A 12,167-nucleotide genomic window follows, 5' to 3' on the forward strand; every position below is an offset into this window, starting at 1 on the left:
TATATTATACAAAATAATTATTTCCTAAATGATTGAAAAAAAACTGAAGAAAATATTTTTACTGAATTTTAAAAATTTCTACTTGGTTGTTTGGTCCAAATAGGTTCCTCTGATAAAAAAAACACTCCCATTTAATATGTTGTAAAAACATATTACAACACTCAAAAAAGTGATAAATTTTTTTTAATGTATTAAATGTAATATCATTTTTTAAATATTATTACATTATTAAATATAATATTAATATCAATTGTAATTTACACGCGCATATATATATATATATATATGCGTGTGTGTGTGTAATAAAAACATACAAATATTAAATTACAAAATGGTTTTGTAGTATATGTGACCGTGTACCACAAAACCAGTCATAAGGGTCAATTTTTTTTTAATTGAGATTTAGAGGCCTACATCATCTGGAAGCTGAATAAAAATAAGCTTTCCATTGATGTTTGGTTTGTTAGGATAGGACAATATTTGGCGAAATATAAAAAAAATATACAACTATTTGAAAATCTGAAATCTGAGGGTGCAAAAAATTTAAAGTTGTCCAAATGAAGTCTTTAGCAATGCATATTACTCATCAAAAATTAAGTTTTTATATATTTGCGGTATGAAATTTATGAAATATCTTCATGGAACCTTATCTTTATTTAATATCCTAATGATTTTTGGCATAAAAGAAAAATTGATAATTTTGACCCAAACAATGTTCTGTTTGCTATTGCTACAAATATACCCCAGCGACTTAAGACTGGTTTTGTGGTCCAGGGTCACATATATAAAATGAAAAATGTAATTACACTTTATATTTGTATAGCTATATTAATAATAATATACTGTTAGTTATATATTAATAATGATATGAATAATATAATTTATATTACTAATGATAATTTCAAAATAAATTATAGCAATAAATTCCTAAAATTACAACAAAAAAAAAAAAATGTGTAGTTATTTTGTGTCTTAGAGTGAATGCCCCGTAGCATCTAATCATACCACGTCTAGTTAGCAGACCTTAACTATGTTCATACAGACATCACCGCAGGTCACATGACACATCTGTGACGTCTGTAAAGCCGTCCTTAAAGTCTGTAGAGTACTTCTGGTCTGTCAGGAGGCTGAGGATCACATAACATCTTCTGGACATGTCCGTGTTTCGGTGTGGTGGTTGTTTGTGTTTGGTCTCCAGATTGCCAGCGCGTGTGACGTGTGTGTGAGGGAGTGTTTGCGTGTGTAAGGGAATGACTGAGGCTTGGCGTTTGGGGTTCATCAGACGTGTGTGGAGAGTCTTGAGCGCTGCCAGGTATAAAAACATAAGCCAAGCCGCTTTTCCAGCACGTCTCTGAGAGGAACTCCACACTTGAGCTATAACACAATCCTTGTGGAAAACGTTTCTTGAGACATTGGAGTCTGAATTCGTCACATGACCTGGTGAATTAACAGCCTTATGTAAGACAGTACAGGTTTTTTTCGTCCGAATAAACTCTGCTGTAAAAGATTCACACTAATTACATTTAACGCAAATGAAACCAAATACGTTTTACAGCACTCTTAAGTTCAACAAATCACCACAACACTGTGATTATATTTTGTTTAATTACATGAAAATTAAAACTCTGGCAGTGTAATGGTAAACACGAATCAGAAAACTGGAATCAGTGAAAAATGTTCATTATATTCTGAATACTTTATTTAAAAAATAAGATTAATAATTTTATTCTTGCTCAGTTGATACATTTTTTTTAATGATTATTATGATCATTGTAGTCTTATTTTAATTAATAATTAGTAGTTAATAATAATTATAAATTATTTATTACATTAATTATAATAAAATGCTAATTATTGATTAGAATGAAAGTATATCATAAAATAAAAATATGATGATGATGAGTATATTAAATATTAATACTACTAATAAATTATTGTTGTTGAAATTCTATTTATTTTATAATAAATATAGTAACTTTATTCAAATTAATTGTCATTTAATAATAAATAATTTCTTATTATTGCTTATTCTTAAATATTAATACTATTATCATAATTGTTATTTCTTTTTAGTGCTTTCAAACAATTAATCACATCCAAAATAAAAGTTTTTGTTTACATAATATATGTGTGTATATTTATGCATTTATACCCGATGGCAGATGGAGCAGCGCATCGGTCGGGGTTAACATGACGCGCGTCGTCATTGCCCGAACGGGCAAGAAATTGGCGAGGGCTTACCCGCCTGTGGACAAGGTGGGCCAAAGATGCTAGTCCGATTACGACTATGATTGGGTACCATCAACATCGGTACGATGACCGGAAGAAGCCGCAAATTGGCCAACGTCCTCAAGACCCGCCGCATCGACATCGAGTGCATTCAAGAGACGAAGTGGAAGGGAGCAAAAGCCAGGGACATTGGCGACGGCTACAAGCTCTACTACAACGGCGAACGATCCACCCAGAATGGCATCGGAATCGCGGTCAGTGAAAAGCGTCGTCAAAGTCAGCCGGGTGTCTGACCGGCTTATGTCCATCTAGATCGCCTCCGGATCGACGTCGATGCGAGTGGTCTCGTGCTATGCCCCGCAAACTGGGTGCGCAACCGATCGATTATTGGATGCTCAAACGGCGCGACCTGAAACGGGCAACCAACGTTAAGGTGATCCCATTGGATAACATTGGCCCACAACACTGGCTCCTTGTTATGGACATCCAATTGGACCTCGGACAGCATCAGCGAGCGGGGACGACCGGGACGGAGAGGATCAAGTGGTGGAAGCTCCCTGAGAACAAGGATAAACTAAGGGGCACCCTCAGACTCGACGTGGACCTTGACCAGCTGGTGGACGCCATCTGGAGTGACGTGGTAGGCCGAATCTACGAAGCGGCGAGTTGCGCCCTTGGAAAGACAAAGCCGGGAAAGCGGATGATAGACAAGCAAATTTGGTGGTGGAACAACAAAGTGCAAAAGGCGGCCAAGGAGAAGAAAGCGGCTTTCAAAGCGTGGCACCAATCCCGCTGCCAACTGGACTACAAACAATACAAAGAGCTCAAATCGGCGGCGAAGAGAGCAGTCGCGGTGGCGAAAGCCACATTCCATGACCGGCTAAACAAAGAGCTGGACACGTCCCTGAGGGAGCAAACAAAATTTATCAAAAAAACGTCATCGCGCAACGCAAGCACGTCAAGGACAACGATGGCAACACCTTGCGAGACGCCCCCGCCATCCTCCAGCGCTGGATCGATTACTTCGCGAAGATCAGCAATGACGAATTTCCTCATCCGCCAGACCAAAGCGCCCACCCCGTCTCTGGCCCCGTCATGCCGATCACGACAGCGGAAGTGGAGCCATTAAGAAGATGAAGAAGGAGAAAACAACCGATGATATCCCCATCGAAGCCTGGAAACTCCTTGGGCGCAGAGGTGCCGAGATCCTCGCCGTAATTTTCAACCGAATGGTTGACGAAGGCGCAGCCTCGACTACCTGGACGACTAGCACAACAGTACCCATTTGGAAGGGTAAGGGCGACGTCGCGGAATGCTCCAATTACCGTCCGATTCGCCTTTTATGCCACGCCATGAAGATTTTCGAGCGAATCTTGGACACCAGACTACGCCAGATCGTCACCGTCACGCCGCCCGGCTCCTCATATAGCGATACCGGGAGAAGAACAGGCGAGTCCACGTGACCTTCCTGGATCTCGAAAAAGCGTTCGTCAAAATTCCGCACAACCTTATCTGGCACACCCTCCGGTCCCACAACGTGCCCAAGGCCTACGTCCAGTGGATCCAAGCGCTTTACCGCAACGTCTCCAGCATGGTTCGAACCCCGGTCGGAACATCACCGTCCTTCTCCATCACCGTCGGAGTCCGTCAAGGATCAATGGAAGACCCGACTGGACAAGTACGGAATGCGGCTAAACCTCAAGAAGACCGAGTATATGGAATGCGGGCCTCAGACGAACGGAGCCATCAGCATTGACGGCAAGGATCTAAAGAAGGTGACCAATTTCAAGTATCTCGGATCTGTCATCAGCAGAGACGGCGACACCCTCCCGGATGCCCGAACCCGAGTTAATGCCGCCTGGATGAAATGGCGCAAAGTCACTGGCATTCTGTGCGATCGATGCCTGCCCATTCGAATGAAAGCCAAGATTTACAAGACCGCGGTACGTCCCATAGCCCTCTATGGATCGGCGTGCTGGCCGGCAACATCCAAGTATGAGCAGGCCCTTCACACAATGGAAATGTGAATGCTGCGATGGTGTCTTGGTCTGACTCGATGGGACCACGTGACAAACGAAGACGTCAGATAGCGGATGGGCATCGCCCCAATCGTAGAGAAGATGCGAGAAGGACAACTCCAGTGGTATGGCCACGTCGTAAGAAGCGACGAAGGATCGGTGGCTAGAACAGCAGTCCGACTAAGCCTGCACAGCAAGCGACACGGAAGGCCCAAGAAGCGATGGCTCGACCGTTTGAAGGACGATATGCGGCACGCCAACATCGCCCCAGAGGATGCTCTGGACCGAGCCAAATGGAGACGGGCGTGTAGAACAGCAGACCCTGCACCCAAGCGGGAAAATCGCTAGGACAAAGATGATACTGTGTATATTTATTATGTATATATAAATACACACACATGCATATATTTAAGAAAAATATGTTATGTTTATATATTAAATATATTTATATATAATATAAAATATAAGAATGTATATACACATGTAAATATTTTTAAAATATATACTGTATGTGTGTGTATTTATCTATACATAATAAATAAACAGTATACACACATATATTATGTAAACAAAAACTTATTTTGGATGCAATTAATCGTTTGACAGCACTATTTATTTTATAATAATATAACAATTATAATTAATAATTGCCATTTTATTGTAATTATTAATATTCTTATTTTTAATATTATATATGAATGCTATTATTATTATCATTGCTCTTAGAATTTTATATTTTATAATATAATATGTTTTAATTATAATTATTAATGATGATATATATTATTTGAATGAAAAATGGATATTGATATAGTGTTATATAGGTAATGGATGGTAATTTTAATTATTCTCATTTTATTTCACAATATAATTATTTCTATAATAATTATAATCATTTATTATAATTAATCATTCTTATTTTTAATACAATAATAAAAAACAAACAAACAAACCAACTTTGCCCAAGTAAAATATGACAGACATAATGTAAATGTAATGATGGACAAAAAGTAGTTTTCTTGTTGTGATTTGATACACAGCATGTCTGTCATAGAGAAGTCAGTCATTCATTTATCAAGCAGAAAAGTTTGGATTGTCGCAGGAATTGACGTCAGTGTCTGTGGAACGAGAGGTGAAGCAGCTCAACAAAAGCCAAAGAGTGAATGAGTGATTGTCACTAATGTAATGAAAAGGCTGAAGACGAAGTGTGTGGTCAAGAAAGAGAAGAATGAAGTCTTTGTCGTTCATCACCGATGTCACTTGTCACAAATATACAAACGGCAGAACGATGAACAAATACGCACAGACAAGCTATTCACAAACACACAAGAAGCTCAGTGTTTGGTGAGGCGATTATTTCTGAATTCAGTGACGCATGAAGCCTTATCTAAAACACCTGTTTAGCTTTGATGGGATCCTCACATTTGTGCTGAGCTGAGCTGACGATTCTTTCTGTCTGTGTGCAGACGGATCTGGTGTCGACCATCGGCGAGAGCGTGGCGTTGGGTGTAGCGGGCGTCATCCTCTGGGGCGACTCCAACTACGCCAGCAGTCATGTAAGTTTGTGCCCTAATCAGGATATTAGCTCGCCTCCTTCACATTAATTGACTTTAGGGGTCAAGCGATGTTGGGTTTTTTTTAATGGCAGATGGTGATAAATATTTATTCTACATAAGTAATGGGTCATGTACAATGAGTCTGTTATTATGACAAAATAAACCCTGACAGGGTGATCAGGACTTTAACATGTGGAGGGGTCTTTTAGAATCATAATAGGGTTTATTTAGGGATGCACAATATTTCAATACTTTATTGGGTGTCTGACAATATTAGTTTTTTGTTGTTGTTGTTAATGTATCGCATATTAATTTCTCCTATTTTTACTTAAAGATTACCTTTGTCATTGTCTAACATTGTCTAAAAAAACCTATAATGATTTAAATAGGAAATTTTCAGTGTTTATTTTTTATTTATTTAACAGTATTTATTGCAACATTTCTTTCATCATTTGTCAGGCATTGCTCTTATTGTTTATTTATAGAGAGAATGAACAAAACAGCTGAATTAAATATTTTGCACAATTTTATTTATTTGTAATTTTACGTATTATATACAATATATATATAATAAACAAAATATACATTCTTACACAAATTATTTATTTATGCATATATGTATAATCATATGAAAAATATTAAATGACTATTTATATTAATCCTATACAAAATGTAAAACTTAAAATTATAATAATAATACAAATATTTATAAATTATTTTCTAAGTAAAAAAACAAAACATTATTCTAGATAATGAGAGTAATAGAAATAGAGTAACTATTTATTTTAAAATGTCAATGCAGAAGTAGATAATCATTAAATAAAAAGTTAAATATTGGACAATTAATTAGTGATTGCGAAAGATATTGGTCTAATTTACAACCTAATGTACAAAAATGCTAAAAGTCGTATTCGATTAATTCTTTAATCTTGTATCTTCCAGACGGCTTGTTCCAGTCTTAACGAATACCTGCGAGGGCCGTTGGGTCGCTACCTACTTAACGTGACGTCGGCCGCCGAGCAGTGCAGCAGAAACCTCTGCGGATTTCGCGGCCGCTGCCTTCGCAAACGTCCCGACACGGACACGTACCTGCATCTCAGCCCGAACACCCACAGCATAGAGCGGCAGGGAAACACGCTGAAGGTCTCGGGCCAGATGGGAGAAGAAGAGCTGAGCCGCGTGCACGACGAGTTTCAGTGTCAGTGCTATAACGGCTACGTCGGCGACGACTGCAGCCAGAGGAATGCTGGGAATAGAGCCGCCCTCGTCTGGACCACGGTTTTGCAGGTTTTGCTGTTGCCGCTGCTCTTGATGGGGTTCCTGCACTGAGGAGTTCGGTGGAAGCGGTTTGAGGTCGATACGCCAGACTTTCTCATCAAGAGATGCGCAACGTCAACGGCAGGAAGGCCTTTTGTTCGCTAGAATTTGAACAGAAATGGAGAATTTGAATGCGCGCGCTAACTCTGTGAGCTGTATGTACAGCACAGCGGTGGCTCAGTGTGTTTTTGGGTCGAGTGCATCGCCCCCTGCTGCATGGGAGGAAGAACTGCGCCAGGTGGAATTGCGATTTTTGGCTAGGTTTGAGTATGTGCGATTGAAATTTTGTCTTGTCTGTGTGCATTTTTTATAAAAAGTAATTGATGTGGTGGTTTCCGCTGTCATTCGAGGCCTTTTTTATTTCTTTGCTGCCTTTATACCTGCGTAAAACCAGTTGTGACCTTATTTCTGCTGTGTGCCACATGGCCAGCTCCTTAAAGGGACACGTTTTGTTACTTGCAACGCTGCTGCCTCATTAAAGCCTCACTTAGATTGAAACCTGTCTTCTGTATCACATTTCACTCTAAAATTAAAAGAAATTAGAGAAATTATTTTATAAATATGGTATAAAATGTACATTATAAATTATTATACTATATTATTATACTATGTTTTCCATGACACATTGTACTCCAAAATGAAAAGAAATGAAATTACATTTACAAAAGAAATGACATGTTCCTTGAGGAAAATGAAGCCTGTTTTAGGATCATTTTGTTTTTCAGGTACTTTCATAAATAGGATTAGTTCACCCAAAAATGAAAATTAGCTTGTGTTTTACTCACCCTCGAAGGATCCTAGGTGTATATGACTTTCTTCTTCCAGACGAATCCAGTCGTAGTTATATAAGAAATTGTCCTGGCTCTTCCAAGCTCTATCATTGCAGTCAGCGGGTGTTGCAGTTGAACAGTCCACTAGTCGTCAAATAAAGCGCGCGCATTCATAATAAAACGTGCCGCACACGGCTCCGGGGAGTGAATAAAGGCCTTCTGTAGTGAATCCATGAGTTTTTGTAAGAAAAATATCCATATTTCAAATGTAATAAACACTTTTCTCTCTCTTCTCGTATCTGTCATACGCGGAAGCCGTTCCGGCGGATGACGCACCACATATGCGCAGCGCGCGCCTCTGAGATATGCTAGTCTCGCTAGTTTAATTCTAGGAGCAAAGGAAGCAAAGTTTCCTTACTTTAGCAAAGGAAAACCAGTCTCCTCTTGGCTTATATCGAAATCCTCCGACATGTTTCTTTGCAAATCTTCGGTTTGTACTTCTAATTCGTGACTGGCGTTTTGTTTTGTTGTCTCTCCGCTTTCGTCACTTATCATGCAACGCATACATGCTGCGTCATCCACCGGAATGGCTTCCGCGTATGACAGTTAGCGGAAGTGATATAAAAGTGTTTATTATGTTTGAAATATGGATATTTTTCTTACAAAAATGCATGGATTCACTACAGAAGGCCTTTATTCACCCCCCCGGAGCCGTCTGTGGCACGTTTTATTACGAATGCGCTCGCTTTATTTGACGACTAGTGGACTGTTCAACTGCAACACCCGCTGACTGCAATGATAGAGCTTGTAATAGCCAGCCAGGACAATTTTTAATATAACTCCAACTGGATTCGTCTGAAAGAAGAAAGTCATATACACCTAGGATCCTTCGAGGGTGAGTAAAACACAAGCTAATTTTCATTTTTGGATGAACTAACCCTTTAAGTTATGCTCCCAGAAATGATCGTAATGCATTCAGATTTTTTAAAAATATAATTTTTGTCATTGTGACTCTCATAGTAATGCATTCATTGTATTTAAGTAAAAAAGGAAACCATGATTTAAATGAAATCATATCACTACAATGACAATGACAATATAAAATTACAATTTAAATTATTATATTATGATATGATTATGATTATATATTATTGTATTATACTATAAATGTGTTTGTTAAATTAATATTAACATTTAAAATAGAATTTTAAATTCATCTTTAGAGTAATAAGAATAAGGATCTAAATGGTCCTATAATTAGGTTTCTTTATGCAAAAATATAATTTTTGTCACTTTTGTCATTTTCTTTTAATTTGGGGTGAAATATGATTTCAGACATGTTCTTAGACCAGTGCTGGATAGTGAGGAATTTTTGAAAGTCTTGTAACAACAACTGCCAAAAATATGAATGTAAATGTCAAATCAAGTGAACTGCGGTTCACACAAGCAAATATGCCTTTTCATATTTCTGCCTAGGTTGCACAAATCTGTTTTGAGGCAGGATTTCCCCCTTTAATTGCTGAACTTCTGCTCTTTATTTGTGTGGGATAAACTGGAAAGGCTTTATTTGTGTTTCCAGTATGAGTTTGTGTCATTACAGCAAAAAAAAAACACCATCATAGATTGGTTTTGTTTTTTGATTTCCTGTAGTTAATTTGTTGTTGTTGTAGTGCCTTTAAAGGCATAGTTCACCTAAAAACGAAAAAAAAATGTATGAAATTATTTCCAAACCTGTTTGACTGCTTTCTTGTCTGGACAACAAAGCAAATAATGATAGAAATGTCATATTTGGGTGAACAGTCTCTTTAATTGATTGTGTGTTGAAGACCCTCACAAGTGCAACATTAAACCTAAAAAGCTTAATTTTTATTTTCATACAATAGAATTTTGATACCAAATTCTGCTTGTTTTGTCCAGATTGATACGTATAATGTGAGTTATACAAGATCAGTTGCTTTCTGGGTGAATTTTATTAGGTGTTTGGTGACTCAGTCAAGTGAATTGTTCTGAAAGCGTTCGTTGTTTATTTTTACAATAAATTGAATAATTAAAGGGTCATGAAACCCCCCGTTTCAGCAGTTTTTAAAAATGCTGAAAACCTGGGCGTGGTGAGCGGAGGAGGGGGAAGAGGGGAGACAGACAGCTTCATTTCGCACGCATCGAGTTAAAAACACAAATAAATGCACAGCCATTTGCACTCAGCATCGAAAACATATATATGAACGAGCTGTTGCACCTCTGAGAACTTTTAAGGCTTATTCTGTGGCATTTATATAAGCCTTTTGACGGCTTGTGTCACAGAGCTGTAAAAACGGTTATGCTCACCAGGTGAATGAATCGCGGTTGTGCCGAACTCTTATTACAAAGCAAAAACAAACACTCTTCTTCGATCCATGAATGCTTCTCTCAGTTAATGTACGCGATGTCATCACTGTCTGAAACGTCTGTCATAGCAAATCAACACATGCTGTTGTGAATAATTAAGCGAAGCCTCTTATAGGATAAGAACACGCAGTCTCATGAATAATTTAATAGACACCGACGCGTCATCGATGTACTATAGTCCATTGCCACGTCACAAATTGTGACGTCAACACGATGTAGATTTGAAAGGTCCCATCATATTGTCTAAAATAAAACTCCAGAAAGGTGTAAAATATGGGACCTTATTAGACTGCTGATTTCCTGCAGGGATGGGCAGTATTTCAAATACATGTATTTGAAATACTATTTTGTATTTAAATATCTTTGGAAAAAGTCAAATGTATTTTGTATTTAAATACATTTAATCTTAGTATTTTTGTATTTAGTATTTGTGTATACTTGTTGATCCAGGAAATCAGCAGTCTAATTAAGAGGTTGATTGGCAAAAAGTATTTTTGTATTTTGAAAATACAAAAATACTTAGCTTAAATGTATTTAAATACAAAATAGTATTTTGTATTTCAAATGCATGTATTTGAAATACTGCCCATCCCTGTCTGGGATTTCATGACCCTTTAAAAGTAATCTCTTGCTTGTAAATTTGTAGTTTCACAAAGTAACTCCAGTAGAGTCCGAAAACATGTTGAAAAGCTAGGGTTTGTTTGATTTAAACTGGAATTTTTTGCTTCAAACATTGAAAAGTGATGAGACATTATTTAGGAATCTGTTTCTAAATGTCGATTTCCCCTCATCTTCACTAGCTAGTTTACTTTTCCTCTAGTTTTTTCCAGCCCTTGGTTTCTAGGTCCTGCTCCACTTCTGAGGGGGTAGTCGACGGTGCCAAAGGGAACATTACGGGCTGGCAGCACAGAGAACGCCTTGTGTTATAACTCAAACCAGACATCCAGTCTCCTTTTATTCTCTCCCCCTCTTCTCGGACCCCCAGCGGGGCCTTTGCTCTGGGATCTTCCATGTGTTTGCTGCTGTGTGTGAATAATACTGGAATCTGTGGCTCAGACTGTTGGGAATTGCACTGCAATATGTAATCCACATGTCTAAGCCAATACGTCATGGGTACGATATTACACGTGGATCTGCTGAACAATGGCACTTATTTTTCTCTTTATCTGACTAGAAAAGAAAGTAAAACTATGCCATGGCCTTGTTTTCTGTTGTCACAATTGCTGTCCCTGTGATTTTACGTACCATAGTCAAGTAATAGTATCAAATGGTAATTCTTATTTAATAGCATTAAATGTATTAGTATTAGATGCTGATAGATAGATAGATAGATAGATAGATAGATAGATAGATAGATAGATAGATAGATAGATAGATAGATACAGACAGACAGACAGATAGACAGAGAGAGAGAGAGAGGCAGACAGACAGATAGACAGATAGACAGACAGACAGACAGATAGACAGATAGACAGACAGACAGACAGATAGATAGATATATAGACAGACAGATAGATAGATATATAGACAGACAGATAGATAGATATATAGACAGACAGATAGATAGATATATAGACAGACAGATAGATAGATATATAGACAGACAGATAGATAGATATATAGACAGACAGATAGATAGATATATAGACAGACAGATAGATAGATATATAGACAGACAGATAGATAGATATATAGACAGACAGATAGATAGATATATAGACAGACAGATAGATAGATATATAGACAGACAGATAGATAGATATATAGACAGACAGATAGATAGATAGAGCGAGAGAGAGACAGACAGACAGACAGACAGACAGACATATAGATAGATAGAGAGCGAGAGAGAGAGGGAGATAGACAGACAGACAGACAGACAGACAGACAGA

General features: G+C 37.9%; 1 protein-coding gene across 2 annotated transcripts in view; it reads left to right on the forward strand.

Moving 5' to 3' along the window:
* Nucleotides 1-7,672, forward strand: part of LOC107586928 (hyaluronidase-2-like) — an 18,772-nt gene extending 11,100 nt beyond the window's left edge. For both annotated transcript variants that reach the window (XM_016274491.1, XM_016274490.1), the window contains exons 3-4: nt 5,714-5,803; nt 6,746-7,672. In XM_016274491.1, the coding sequence (XP_016129977.1) occupies nt 5,714-5,803; nt 6,746-7,132 (477 nt within the window). In that variant the 3' untranslated portion in view covers nt 7,133-7,672. The remainder of the gene's footprint in view (nt 1-5,713; nt 5,804-6,745) is intronic.
* Nucleotides 7,673-12,167: the final 4,495 nt, after the last annotated feature.

Source organism: Sinocyclocheilus grahami, unplaced genomic scaffold (assembly GCF_001515645.1).
Source record: "Sinocyclocheilus grahami isolate Dianchi unplaced genomic scaffold, SAMN03320097.WGS_v1.1 scaffold87.1, whole genome shotgun sequence".
NCBI lineage: Eukaryota > Metazoa > Chordata > Actinopteri > Cypriniformes > Cyprinidae > Sinocyclocheilus > Sinocyclocheilus grahami.